General features: G+C 40.8%; 1 protein-coding gene across 3 annotated transcripts in view; it reads right to left on the reverse strand.

Moving 5' to 3' along the window:
• Positions 1-15,519, reverse strand: part of grid2 (glutamate receptor, ionotropic, delta 2) — a 438,522-nt gene that overhangs the window by 124,078 nt on the left and 298,925 nt on the right. For all 3 annotated transcript variants that reach the window (XR_004213070.1, XM_031856266.1, XM_031856267.1), the window contains exons 6-8: positions 13,536-13,709; positions 8,989-9,150; positions 4,057-4,176 (exon numbers count right to left, since the gene is read on the reverse strand). Coding sequence is in view for 2 of the 3 variants with exons in the window: in XM_031856266.1 (XP_031712126.1) it covers positions 4,057-4,176; positions 8,989-9,150; positions 13,536-13,709 (456 nt within the window). In the remaining variant the exon portion in view is untranslated. The remainder of the gene's footprint in view (positions 1-4,056; positions 4,177-8,988; positions 9,151-13,535; positions 13,710-15,519) is intronic.

The following is a 15,519-nucleotide window of genomic DNA, read 5'->3' on the forward strand; positions in this document are numbered from 1 at the left end:
AGAGCACTATCATTTATTCAGAAAAAACAACCAATGTTTATTTAATTTGGTTCAAGCATTGGACATGCTTCTTCTAGGGAAGTTCATGTCCCCAACTATTAAGAAGCAAAATTACTACAGGGTAAAGGCTAAATAATAGAATGAAGGTTGCACTGTGGAAGGTTTGCAAATGCTAAGGATGAAATATTTAGCAGATTAGACTTCTAACATGTGACCATAGGGAACGTTAAATACATGATAACGTTAAAATGTTGTAACACCGAACAGAGCACTTCAATTATTGGATACATCCAAGAGAATTCCTTCAAGGAAATAAATGACAATGTTAATACGGTAGCTGCTAAACGATTACCCCTTCTCTGTGAAACTTTGCCTGTACAAATGGTGAAAAAAACACTGGTGCGTGTCCTTTCTTGTGATGGCTGATGTTACTCCGCCATCAATACCTTTCTAAAATGTCAAACTGAATTGAGAAATGTAATTGTCTCTGACAGCTTCCCTGTCCGGTGGTTAAATACGTCACCACCATCTTCAGATTCCAACCATTTTATTAAATTAAAGTTATTGCTGCTGCTCATCATTTAATGTTGCCGTGACTTCAAGCTGAATCAAACGAGTTTTAATCAACTTTTCTGTGATACACCAGGCTTAACTAATATGTTATCATCTATTCAGGATGTTGACAGATATGTACAGGTAACCCCTGAGTGAGAATATTATTCACTGGCTTAGTTTACACTGGTCCAACTGCAATTTTTGCTTTTATTCGTTCTGACTGAGACAAAATCTGCTATGAGCCAAACAAACACACCAAGGTCAATTATTTTTTCAAAAATAATAGTCACTTTAGTTTTTTTCATCATGTCAAATGATTGGCATGGTATGAAGAGTGGAAGCATATTGGACGATAATATTTGAAGGCATTATAATGCAAGCCAATCACCTTGACAGTGGTGATTCCTACAGTATAATTAACCCGGGAAAGTGTTGTCACTGATGCCATCGTTACACAAGGGGAAGCTGTTAACCCGGGGTGAGAGAGACCGGGTTGCTTTAATCAATTGACATTGAGAACTTTATTCACTTTCAGCCTCTCTCTGTCTCTTCAGACGGGAATAGAAGAAATAATTCTTATACATAGCAGTTTAAGTGAACACAGATAATGGAAAGCTTGAACAGCATGAGATTTGTTTTTCTACTGCCATCCCAGGGTCTTAATTTCCTTTTATCTTTTCCTTCCACATAAACACACTGGCGGAGGCAGGATTTTGTGTTGGCTTTTCTTCATGGAGGTGGAGTTGTATGTATGAGCCATTTCCACTAACCTTTTCTCCGGCCTGACGTATATCTGCCATGCTTTTATTGCAGGTCAGATGCTCTGTATGAACACCATTTTAGGAGGCTATATCATCTAGAAAGGCACGGTTCAGCTACAAGATAAAGTTAATATGCAGGCACTCTGAGAGGAATATTCGCCTCTCCTTAGTCATTTGATTCCATGTATGAATTTAATTGAAACACAATGGCGGACCAACAAACGTTAAGAGTATTAAGGGAGACTGTGGCAGGAATACTGTATAACAAGGGCCTTAATTCTCTCAGAAGTAATTATGCTCTCTGATTAGGGAATTGTGCCTGAATGTAATTATGCTGTGCTTTAAAGATTAATTTTGTCTGTGATGGCATGCTATGTTAGTGTCTCACCACATTATCCAATATCACAGCTCTCTATCTCAACTGTTATCTGTAAAGAGATCCCTCCGGTATGGATGACAGACCCTGTGTGTGTGGTTTTGTGTGTGTGTATGTAATGTCTCTTGGTCCAATGGAATTGTATGAGGGATTAAGGAGTACCTTGCAAGTCTTGGTCTCATATGTTTACCTTACTGTTTTCATACGAATGTATAATCCACTAGTCAGTGATGTCTGTAGGGCCTTTTCCGATTGCAGTGCATCAGGAATGTGAAAAAAACTAAAACTGTTTATACTTTCCTTCATAAAAAATATACTGACATATTTCAGAAGTATGCTTGTCCAAACATACGTTTAGTAGGAGTGTGTCATAATCTGTGTCATATGTTATGCCATTGTTGGAAAAATGTATATGATGATAAGATGAAAAAAGATATGCTCCTTATTAGTTGTCGAATAATTAACTTACAGACAGACCAACAGAACAAAAAAAACCCATATAGTGTCAAGTTGATCTTACATCTAACTTTTCTCTCACTTTTTTATCGAAGTATCTCTGCTGTCACAATTTTTTCATAGTCTTCCACTTGCTATCTTTGTCCATCTATCATTCTGTCCCTCTCTCTCTGTGCCTATTGCTTTTTCTCTGAAAATGAAGGCGAATATCTACTGCTCTATGAGGAGCTTCAAAACCAGTGGGTTCTGCACACAGGTGTGTGTGTGTGTGTGTGTGTGTGTGTGTGTGTGCCTGTGACTCGAGGAAGGGGTGTCTCTCAGGAGGCCAGTTAAAATTCATAATGCATGTGTCATTACCACATATCACTTGAAAATGCTTCTAATTAATCGGATTAACACCGGGCTTTAATGAGGGAGAGGTGAGCTGCTGGGCTTATGCTGCATCCATAACAATAACAGGAACACTGTGAATTCAAAGGTATACACATGTAAAGTCGCTTTAAATGCTTCTTTGCATTAGTTACACCGCACAGGCCTCGACAGTAAGGGTTGCCAGGTGGCAATTGGCAACCATTTTGAGAAAAACAGCAAAACGTGCATCCCAAAATAAATAAATGTTTAATATTTGTTGCATTAGTGATATTTTAACATTGTCATATCCAGACAATACTGCACGTGACATTGCTGCACGTGCGTTGGTGCGTATACCAATCATTAATAGTTAATTGACGAGATTAGTGCCTTCCATGCAGGGGTGCTGAAGTGCCTGAAATGCTGCCCAGCTGCAACATTAACCTGATGCACAAACAGGTTGAATCCATCGTTTACTGCCAGCTGCAGTGTAGGTGCAATTATTCATTTTAACATTTCTTTTAACCGTTGAACTGAAAGCATTCATCGGTCAAAATTCTTATTGTCAGTTAATGGTTAAATATTTTCATCCCTACGGAGCAAATTAAGCTTCGTGATGAAGAGTTCAATTAACCCGTCACGATCACAGATGAACGTGCAAATTGATTCAACTGACAAAGAACCAGATGCACCTGAAAATAAAAGGAAAAAGGACATTTGTGAAGTCTTAATGGGCAAAGCAACTGTTAATGGTTGTCATCCTTAAGCTAGACGAAAACCTATCCTGCAAAGCATGTACAAGATATAAATAATTGATGCAAATAATTTGCCACTGTTGAGCATCTGAGCCTGCAATATAGTTGCTGGCTAAGTAATAAATACTCCTCCGTGCAAGCAGGTGGCTGTAGGTAGCGTAATAATGACCTTGTTAATTTAAAACAGTAGAATGAAATGACGCGCGGGAGAGGTTGCGGTGACGAGACTGCAGACAATGCAAACTCTCAACTGGGCCCTGGACAACATTCTAACCCAGATGAAAAGCCTAGTAAGGATCAACAAATTGAGAGACTTGTCATTACATTTTCTTTTTAATGTAAAGAATGTGCCGCGGCTCAGAATAGGTCGAAAAACACTGTCCTACAGAAACCACGAGGCTAGACAAGCACTGGACAACTAGTGGGCACCTTAACGATTTCCTTTATCACTCAAAACATGATGTGACTAAAATTTCCGTTTTGCCAACAATAAACCGATGCCGTCCACTTTTAAAAGTTGGTGTGGAGCCCTGCCACAATTATAAAAAAGTTTCGAAACATCCATAAGTAAATACAGAAAGGTAGCTGTACTCTGCTACACAGGGGTGACAGCTACAAGCAAATAAATGGCTGTATATATATATATATATACGAGATGAAAATAACGTAGCAAGCAGGTGCAGGGAAACTCCCTGGCAAATCTAGGAATTATGCAAATCCACTCCACACGTTAGAGCAGAAATGACTCCGCCTTCACCCTCAGTAGTACTCCACACACAGGGGTTCTGTTTGAACTACTTACCCTACTGACTCCTCGGCCCCTGTCCTCCCCATAATTTGTTCCCAGGATTTCAAAGAAGATGTTGGGGTTAGAGCCGTTGTTATTGAACTCCAGGAAACTGGTGAGGCCGCTCACTCCGAACTGTGGAGACAAGACAGAATGTTTTTATTTGACTGTGTATTTATTTTCACTGTTACTGTAGTAATTGTGTTCATCAGAGTCGTTACTTTCATCATGATCTTAATCACTATAATCATGTCAGTTCTCATCAATGGTGCAATATTCTTTTGGCTATAATAGACCTCATCAATAATTCTGCCTGGGAAATTTGATCATAAATTATGTTTTTTTATCCTTGCTAAAGTTCAGATATGAGAACTGTTCGGAGTGAAGCAGAGACATGAATCTTCTGCCTGTCTGTAATCAAATGATTACATCTCATGAGTAGGTAAATGTATAGAATAGGTAAATGTTCTGGTTGCTGTAATAAACTAAAATGTGTGAGATGTTGTATGTGTGTACGGGTGCATGCTATTTGCTTGTGGAAAATCCCACTTAAGATACGTTGCCAAATTGAGCAGTCGACATCACGCAGAGGTGTGTGTAATAAGCACCAGGCTGATGGAATAAAAGTGTGGTTGGACTTTGCACTGGAGGCGTGCAATCTTGTCTTATGTGGAGAGGTAGAAAATACTCACAAGCTTACACACACATAGAGAAACACACACAAACACACACACACACACACAGTGTCAGTCCCCAACCTTTGCTCTGCCTCCCCGCTATTGTGACCTGTCACGGAAAGTGAAACTGTGCCTCAGGGAAGGTGAGGTGTTATACTCCTTCATATGATTCATGCTCTGCGTGTGTGTATGTATGTGTGTGTGTGTGTGTAAAAATACAGGCAAAAATATACACTTGCATAGTGTGTTCATGTCAAATCACATGGACACTTGCATAGATAGCCAACACCACATATCTCATGTAATTCCACCTTTTCATTTTTTACTTTTAAACTTGCACCATAACCTTGTATGTGTAACACTTCCAAAATCATTATATTTATTCAGGAATATTTGTGTGGGTGCATCTCTGTGTTACGTCCCTAAACACGCATGTGGATGTATTTTTGTATGTGTACATTATGTGAGTATACATGAAGGGGGGGGGGGAGGGGTGCATCAGTATCTTCTTGATGAGTATAGAATATATGATACATAAATGATGTTAATGTGCCATTTGGTATATTAGTCTACATTGACATAGCACTATGTTTCATTATTTTCTTTCCCTGGGTCTATCACACACACAGAACCCCCCCCCCCCCCCCCCCCCCCCCCCCCCCAATAACGCATGTTTATATGCCTCCTTTAAACTGGGCAGGGGGCTCGGGTACTGTTCATGTTAATGTTAATGTTGGCAGCTCAGTATTGAAATTACATTCACAAATTGTCTTTCATTTAATTGCACCTGATTCAAAGAACATGCCACTGGGCTCATGAGGCTGAATACAAATTAGAGAAATAAATAAGGAAGAAGGTGTTTTTTGATGTTTCACAGTTTCTCAAAAATAAGATTAAAGTGGACAAGTCTGTTTGATAACAACAAGCAATAATGAATATAAAAGAGTTCCCCGCAGGGACAATAAAGTATATCTAATCTCATCCTGAGCTGGGACTTTGAATCAGCCTCATGGGCTCTGGCTGGAGATCTTGGCTTGTTTAAAAGTGATCAATAACGGGTATGTATGTATACCAGTGGTGGGCCGTCAGGGCCAGCAAAGCCTTCTCTGCTGGCCTTGACTTAATCACAAAGTTATAGCTATTTTATAATTTAATAATTTGTCATAAATACACCACATGTATTCTAATTATTTTTCCCATTAGCTTATTTTCTCATTGCATAGGTACTGTCTTCCTCTGTTGCTCTGCTTCCAGCACAGCTTGTTTTAAGGAGAGCTTTTATCCAATCAGATTTCGCCCCTATGCTGTCTCTAGGTAAGAAGAGAGGCCCGAGGCCTGCTGGAAACCCTTTGCAGTTTAAGTAAATGGGGACAATATTGTTGATTGTCATAGTCTTCAACCAATCAGATTTTTAGTTTGACATGTTGGGCACCATATATGGTTAATATTGTTCCCTCAGATGTGAATAATATTTGAATGGCCCGTGCTCTTCAGTGTGTGGTGGAATGCGTGTTTTAGCGTGCAGTTTTGCTGATTTGATTTTGACTATATGCATTGTCCGTTAATGATGCAGCACCCATCATGCGCGTATACATGTATCCGCACTCTGCAGTTACTGTATTTGTGGGAGTTAAGCTTCATTTTTACACGAAACAAATAGGGGTGTAACTGTTCACAAAGTTCTCCGTTCGGTTCAATACAATACAGTGGACGTCAGTTGTCAGAGCAGCAGCGGGTACTTCGGACATTTGATTCTCTGTTTGGGCTTTTGTTTTCTTTAACAAAGCAGGAATTATGGTCTGGGCCAAAATGGGCCGTGGTGATTGCTTTAGCCCTGTTTGAATCAGTAGGGAACAGCTAACTAAACGCTGCGGGGAGAGTTTGTAGCGTGTGCGCTGCTGTTGGTTTTCCTGCTAAGCTAGTTTAGTTGTTGTTGTTCTTCCGTGGTGGGAGTGTCAGACAGCACGTTGTCTGAGACGTCGGGTGGGTTGCCATGTTGAGCGCAGTGGCTCCACCGAGAGAACATCATATTTCCCACAATTTAAGCTTCTGCATTTTCCAAATGCAATAGTATTATTCAAACGTATTGTTTGATTCGTAATGCGTACCGAACCGTAAGCCTCGTACCGAACGGTTTAATACGAATACGTGTATTGTTACACCCCTAGAAAGAAATAATAACCTGTAGCTGTGGCGTCATAATGAGGTTATTAGGAGGTGGTTCAACTGTAGTAGGACAGCACTGAAGGCCCAGGTATAAAATACACGACCCGCCACTGATGTATACGTATGTATGTAGTCTACAAACAGCTCAAACACAGCACACACTTGAGACCTTGGGGATCAGTGTAAATGCAGTTTCACCTGCTGTATTTTCCACCTACTGAATTTGTCAATGAGCCCCCAACAACAACATCAATAGAGCTCCTCATCAACAGCTGCAAATTAGTATTGATCATTACCATAATGGCCCCAAATACCAAAACGCTGATTAAACACACAGGCACGCACAAGAGTGAGTAAAGCACACTGCTGATACAATGTAAAATGGAACTGATGCCAGGCTGCTGAACTTAACTCTATTACTGCTCAGGGCTCTTTAACACAGCTCTGTTGAGACAGCCATCGGGGTTGGTTTTTAACAGCCGGGGCTGCTGATGAAAGTGTTGCCAAACCCCAGCCTGATCTCAAGGTGAAATGCAGAGATAGATATGAAAGCCATTGCGTCGCAATTATTATTGTCTGACACTAATCCTAAATTTGCATTTCACTTGGCTTCATCATTCAGTCAAACTGCCATCCCTGGAGTAGTTTTTTATTGATATCAAAACAGAGGGCATTGATCCAATTGGATTTAACAGTGATGAAAGTGTTGCCAAAGCCTGAACTCAAGGTGAAATACAGAGATTCATAAAATCACAGCTCCGGGATGAAATCCTTTATCTTCCAAAAGTCAACTATTCAGGAACTGAGTAAAACTTGATTATTGATGCATGTGCTTCCTATAAGGTATGCGCTCATTTGAATTCATGAGCACCTGGGTCATGAAGTCTCTGGAGCTTAGACAGGAACTTGGAAACTTTCAGTTTATTGTGATACCAATACAAAAATGCTCGACTTATTGAAAGCCTCATTGTCCATCCCTGGAGGGGATTTTAGCTATACCAATGACAATGAATTTAAAAGTGACTGCAGCTTGATGTTTCAAGAGTGTCTCCAAAATACCATGTAATGAGCACAATGTCTTGAAATGCAAATACATGCACCCTGAATGATTTAATTTTTTGTATTAGGGGATGAGCATAAGCTTTTGCTCTTTCAACTGTAGTAATCAGGACTCAGCTGCAATGTTCTCTGTGGGTAAAGACTTTTTAGGCCATTTTCAAACTGGCACTCACTCACCTACAAGCATCACACAGCGGTAGAGGACCGCAGGAGGCTGATGAAACAGACAGACGGTCCACAAACTGAGGTTAGAGTCTGATTACTTTGGGTCATTGAGATATCAACGACCGATACAAATCAGGAAATGGTTTATACAACTATCAGTTGTATAGTGTAAATCAGATTGCACTGAACGCTTATACTGTGTCTTTTACTTTTTAAAATGACTCATTGTCGCATATTTCTGTACACAGTGTATGCTGGTTAAGCAATGTCTTGGTCTGATTACGTTTTTGTTTAAAAATGATATATAATGTTTCGCAACGCAGTATCTGAGCTATCTAAGTTGATTTTCGTCAATCTAAGGTTATTATGGAACATGATCGAGAGAGAGATTTCCCAGTGCTCCAGTCATTCATACATGTTCACTCCATGCCTGTGAATCTCTGTTCATGGTAAAATTGGGGCAGTTACTGGGTTTTAATACTGTCCACAACAATCTCCAGTTAAAGAAGGCTGACTATGTAGGGAAATATGTCACAGACAAAATGTTGACACATGAGCACAACCGTTACCTTTTCAGGATGTTTTCTAAGACTATTGCAACACTCAAGGGTGTATGTGTGTGTGTGTGTGTGCGTGTGTCTCCACATGTGTCCATGCACCCATGCAAAGTTATCCAGAACTCAGGAAGTATTCCTCTTGGAACAGGCCTTTACCTCTGTGCCAGCATGTGTGTGTGTGTGCGCGTGTGTGTGTGGGTTGTGCCTTCAGGTGTGTGTACCAGAGACACTAAGTATGCATTCTTGCATACATACTGAAGTTGAATGCCTTCCTACATGACTTGAGGGGAAAAGTGTGTGTGCTTCCTTCTGCATCGCCATACCTTTTTGACAGTATCCAGCATGCTCTTGCCTCCCTGCCACGGTTTGGAGTTCTTCCTGATGCAGTTCAGACTGGCCATGCTGTGCCACTTCCTATCCTCCAGCTTTCTGTGGAAGGTGTTGGCCAGCAGCAACACAGTGTCATAAATATAGCGATTGCTGATCTACAGAGGAATAAATGACAGAAGGCACACAAAAGAAAGAAAGTAAGACAATACGATAAATGCAGACATTTTACTTTTGCTGAAGATGCTTCATGGGGGAGTCTACTATGAGGTCCAAATGACCAATGTCATGCTAGCATGTGCTTCAGTTTAGTTTGTGTTTCTCCTTTGGTTATGCAGCTGGGAAAGATGGACTTCTGCAGATATTAGTAGTTTGAAATCGTCCTAACACCATTGAAAGATAAATGATTTACTTGCATTCATATCCTTCATCACTTTGATCAAAAAATATTGCATGTTCTCTATCTACCTGTCGGTATGTTTCCTGTACCTGTAGTGCATCATTTCACCTAAAAAACACAGCTCTCTTTCAGTGCAAATCTGCCCATTTGTGCTCACACCTACAAACACACACTCACATAGAAGAAAAGCTTTAAGGATGACATTAATTAAAATGTATTGACAGATTCTTGGCACCACGGAATAAGATGGAGAGGGGTGGGGGAGGATACGGAGTGGAGCTTATTCAGTGTGTGATCTATCGTTATGTGATTTACAGAGCCTCCTGTCTCTGTGTTGATGAGAAAATAACAAACGCATGATTCTATGCACGCACGCACACACACACAATTAGACATGGAGGTGATACGCATCAACTCACATTAAAGCTAGGGTTAATAATGTTGAGAAACTAGCAAGAGCACGCCAGATTTGAAAAAAAAATGATCAAACCCAGCCCAGTGTTGCCAACCCTTTTCCAATGAAAATAGCTAGCAGCACTCGCTCCAATAGTTGCTAAATCTAGCGAGAAAATCGCAAAGCTGCCAACACTGACAGCCTGTCCCTTCAGGACAAATTCTGTTGAATGTAATATCTCTCAATTGGAGTAAGGTCAAGATCAAAGTATGAAACACCCTGTTATGAACCCTAAAAGTCACTTTAGCCCTTGGTCAGTCAACTTTTTTTTTCATCCAGTGCAGGTTACAGGAAACGGTAATCTAGCATGCAGATGTGAAACAGTGTATAAAAGGCTAAAAACACATTTCAGTGTTGTCTGTACGGTCGCGAGATTAAATCCATGTAAACATAATTCACATTACAGTCATTTAGCCGACGCTTTTATCCAAAGCGACTTACATTTCAGGTTCTATCACACCGTAGGCACAGCTACGGGAGCAATTTTGGGGTTAAGTGTCTTGCTCAAGGACACATCGACATGCGACTAGCAGAGCCAGAGTCAGGGGTCGTACCACCGATCTTCTGATTGAAGGTCGGCCCTGCTATCCACTTACCCACTATTCTAATCAAGACATCGCCTTTTGCAAATAACTCCCAGCAACCATGGAACCAAAATGCAATACATCATAAATCAGCGGATACTATTAGCTCCCAGGGCTCTTTCTCCTTCAGGTTGTGTTGGTGTTCTCTTTGGACAAAAGCGGAAGTGGCAAGATGACTGGCTATTTCTATGTAAGAATACTTACATAGAAATAGCCATCTTGCTGATGGTCTCGCTGACTTATGTAGGTCATAAAGAGGCATCAGTATTAAATACAGACTGTTTCATAACCAGATCAAGGTTTCTTGTAGTAACTTTAAGAATTTAAAACTTTTTTGGACATTTTTAATAGAGATGTAGACTGAAATGTTTGAATTAAATTCCAGGCTAAAAGATTAATTCAGTGCACGTACAGCACACTCAACTCTGTCTGAGCAGTGTTTTGCTTGTTCAAGTCTATCACTCTGCTTCCAGCATGCTATTCTTAAAAGTGAGGGAACCAAGTGGGAACGTGGTCATGGCAAAGTTTTCCATTGTTTGAAGAATTTATATGAGAGATGATAAGATGACAAAATATATGCTCCTTGTTACTTGTCGAATAGTTAACTGGCAGACAGAAAACCCATATAGTGTCAAGTTGATCTTACATCTAACTTTTCTCTCACTTTTTTATTGAAGTATTCCTGCTCTCACAGTTTTGTCGTAGTCTTTTGCTTACTATCTTTGTCCATCTATCGTTCTGTCCCACTCTCTCTGTGTGCATATTGCGTTTTCTCTCGAAATTAAAGTGAAAATCTACTGCTCTATGGGGAACTTCAATGATCAGTGGGTTCTGCACTCCAAATGTGTGTGTGTGTGTGGTCAGCCTGAGTTGATGTGCTTCAGTGCAGTGTGAAATTGGGCTTCTGGGCCACTCTCTGACCGCTGAGCTGATCCGCTTCCTCTGTCTCTCTTTCTCTCCCATCCCTCGTTTCCTCTCCCTCTCAAATTTAAACGCCCACCCACCCACCCACCCACTCGCTCACCCACACGCTCACCCACACACACACACACACACAGGATGTCAAACTGAACATGTGTACAGGGTGTTTTCACTGTGCATGGACAATGTTTTTACTCTCGCTCTCAACAACACATCGTCCTTGACGGAAATGTGTTACACTCACGTGCACACACATAGGTGGATGCATGCACACTCTTGGTCCTCCACAGTAGGATGAACAAATACAGGACTCTACCAAAAACACACTTGAGAAGCACTTGATTCATATTAGGACACACAAGGCAAGCAATATTTACATGCATTATTCAATGCTTCAGGGCCTCCAGGAGTTAACAATGTCTTATCATGTATGGCAAGCCTCAAACCAAGTCTAGGCTTTAATCAACTTTCACTTTATGTATTAAGCTGTTTTTTCACCTTTCGGGCATTTTCTTTGTTTATTTTATTCCTTAAATGTGTTTTATTTGATTAAAAAAAACACATCAATTCATTGATTACAGTGGCAGAAAGCCTAGAACGGCGCTGTCTTTGGTTTGAAAGGGAGATAGCCACAACAACATTAAGGCTACGTTTCAGTTTTCAATGTTTTTCCAACTTTCATCAAATGCTTCCCCCAGGGCCTTATGCATCCACATAAATCAACAGCACATTAATTCAATTTCATATTTTTTTTTTTTGTCTTGACACATAAATACGATTGTGTTCCCTTTTCTCCGCTCTCTTTGATGGCAGCTTGATGACTCACATACACACAAAAAAAGGGGTAATAATGACATACATATTGCCACCCTGGGGGACGTGTTAGTGAAGTAAAGAAAATGTGAAACCGGAGGGGGAAAAAAAAACCTGTCATCGTGTTTGTCAGATAGTGTGGTCTGAGTGAAACACATATACGAGTGTGAGCCAGATTTTTCAAAAATGATTATTGTTCCAGGTAAAAAAAACACATTAACAATGTCAAATCAGCAAGCCCCGTGTACTGGGAAGCTTTTTGGAACAGGAGACATGTCAAACAACAACACAGGGAGCAGTTTTAGAAAGACAACATGGAGTTCCAGAGCGGCGTTTAAATACATTACTTGTTTGACTTTTGAAATATTTAGCAGAACCCAGTGAGCAGTGTGTAAACAAACATTTGAGAGTATTTCAGGAGATGTGTGCATGTACTGTACAGCATGTAACTCAGAGACATATGTATTACACACACACTGAGCCACAATTAAGTGTTGTCTTTTTTGTCACTGAATGTCAAGGTTTTGTGTCGCATGATTCAACACCAATTCGGCTAATGCATGTTACAGGATAGGATGGAGCAATCAGCTCGGGCTCATATAAAGATTGTTTAGTCACTGCATCCAAATGAGCCTCCAAAATGGCTGACAGTCAGTTCTGAAACCATGAAAATGATAATAAATTGTTTGGATATTTTCCTAACTATATGATGGATTTGTGCTTGTTTGTGTAAGTGATACCACCAAAAAAATCAAGCTCTATTTTGTTCTCCTTAAGTCTATTACACTGTGCTATGCTGACTACAGCACTGCTTTTTATTGGGGGCAAAGTTGCCCAATAATGCAGTTGGCGATCAATTGACTGTATCCCCGCTGGACAGCCCTCTCCACTTTGAGGAGAAGAAAAGACTCCCTACTGCAGCTGTGGCTATTTGGCGATCATTGATTTTAATGACTGAAGCTTTTATTGTAACATGTGAGCAGCGTTCCAGCTCACTGTATACACATTCACAGCCAACCTTTTAGTGACATATTTAAAGTGAATTAGAATGCTGACACACTAGAATAGTTAAGTAAACATTTTTGGAGCAAGGTCATCTGCAGAGACAGACAATGTGAACTGGACCATACGTGGATCTGAGATACAGAGAGTGAAAGACATTTGTTGTTTTTTTCCAGAGCATCATGCAAATATTTCAACTCAGCTTTCTTCAACCATACTTCTAGCATAGCCTACTTTTCAAAAATAACATCTTATTAGCTGCTAAATACACACATAATAGACACAAAGCATGAAACCAGTATGCTTATTTGATTTGTTGAAAATCACTGACCTGCCTTACAGACAAAGCAACAAACCAAACCAACTCACCTCCAACTGATGAGACTTGGGGTTTTTAGGGTCACACAGGGAAGTGTTAATCCTGTGGTTGTGTTTGACACAGCGCTGAGTTGTGTTCTGGGGCATGGGGAACGTCTGGCGCACCACCGTCAACCGACCGATCGACTTCATGACTAACTCCTGCAAGTCGTAGTCTGAGATCTCCTGAGAGGGTGGAAAGAGGAGGAGGAGGGTGGAGGTGGGGATCGGAGGGGGGATGATGAGGGTTCAGAAAAGGAGCGAGAGGGGGAAGAGAAAAATCAATATCAACAACTCCATCACGTCACTAGTTGTTGCAGGAGACCTACAGCCAACATTTTTCACAAGAAATATACAAAAAACAGTAACAACAAAAAAAATAACTTGCTTAGACACCACTCCATAAAAGTCCCTGTAAAATGAGATGCTTCTAACCCGTCCTCATAACACATATTTCAAGTGGTTTAGGTGTTGTTTTATATGCTCTACTTTTCCCATTATCACCACACTGAGCCGAGAAAAACCATCGTCAACGTCGTCTGCGAAAAAAGATGTGAAAGAGGGGAGTAAAAGCATGTGTTTGTGTGTGCGTGTTGTGTGCATGCATGTGTGTTTGCACGTACTCTGCATGTCCTTGCGAAACCTTGGGGGAGGAATCATTGCTAATTTTAGCCCTAGGACACAATCTCTCTCCCTCCCCTCCATCCACGGATCTCCATTCATCCTCAGCGAGTGCACGGGGTCATGTGGTGACACGATGAGAGCTGACGTTTATCGTCCCTGGTGGAGGTAACGCTGCCACCAACCGAGACAGCCTGTGCAGTCTTTGTGTATGTGTGCGGTGAGTTATCTGTGTTTGTGTGTGCTCGAGCGCGTCTTGCGTGCACGAGCCAGTTTATGTGTAAAATCTGTGTGTATGTGTGCATATGTTTTCAGGGGATCCCTCTGATTACGCCGAACCCTTTTGATTCCCTTTCATTTGCGCATGGCAGCCTGCTTGACAAAAATAAGCCATCACACACACACACACACACACACTTTATAGTAGTGAGAGGTAATGTTATAGGTACCACCGGTTCATTGACTAATCTCAATGGATTTCATTTGAATGTAATTAACGTTCATTAAGGCTAGTGAGTCCTCATGGGATGTGATCAATGGTGATTAGAGGTGGTATTATACAGGCTTCATTGGTATAGCTGCACTCATTTGCATTAATTATGCTGAAATATGGCTCTCGCTCTGTAGGCAAACATATGCATTTATTACTGAAATCGTATTGATGCCGTTTCAAATATTTGGAATTATGTGAGATTTGAGACTCAAAGGAGCCCGCTGACACTTTTTTGCCTCTGCTGTCAAATTTAATGACATGTTCTTGAAATACAGTGAGTAAACCGAAGGTTCTGAATCTACAATGGATTTTAATTATTAAAAAAAAAGATAAAAGCAGAAGAAAGGGGGTATTTATGCCTTGAAGAAGAACAGAAATAATGTAACAGGTTAACCGTGTAGCCTTGAGCTCTGAAGTATGCACTTTCTCAACAGTTCAAGTAAGGGGTGTATTTGCTGGCTTTTGGGGGTAAGACGTGGCAAAAATCCCAAACAGTTGCTTACATAAAACCCTGAAGGGAACTGCATTACAAAGCCAACAAAAAACGATGCAGGACAGAGAGAAAATGCTGAAAATTGCTAAAAAGGCAGATCTGTGGGCCAAAAGAGAATTAAGATTCATAGCGGGCACTCAAGGGCATGCAAAGAAACATCAGCCAGCAAGAATTATCCAGAGTGCCCCATTCAAAGGACCAAACTCAAACAAACATAGATGCACAGGAAAATACACACACACACACACACACGCTGAAACCTTAAAGGAAAAGATCATTATGAGATTCGTCCTCTCAACGGGCGTTTGTGCATCTTTCTTCCTTTGTCACGTTCTGTTTGCCTCTTCGTCTCTGTCTCTCTGGGGACGAACTTAACAGACTTCACCCAG

This window comes from Anarrhichthys ocellatus, unplaced genomic scaffold (genome assembly GCF_004355925.1).
Source record: "Anarrhichthys ocellatus isolate YVR2014 unplaced genomic scaffold, GSC_Weel_1.0 scaffold17, whole genome shotgun sequence".
Taxonomy (NCBI): domain Eukaryota; kingdom Metazoa; phylum Chordata; class Actinopteri; order Perciformes; family Anarhichadidae; genus Anarrhichthys; species Anarrhichthys ocellatus.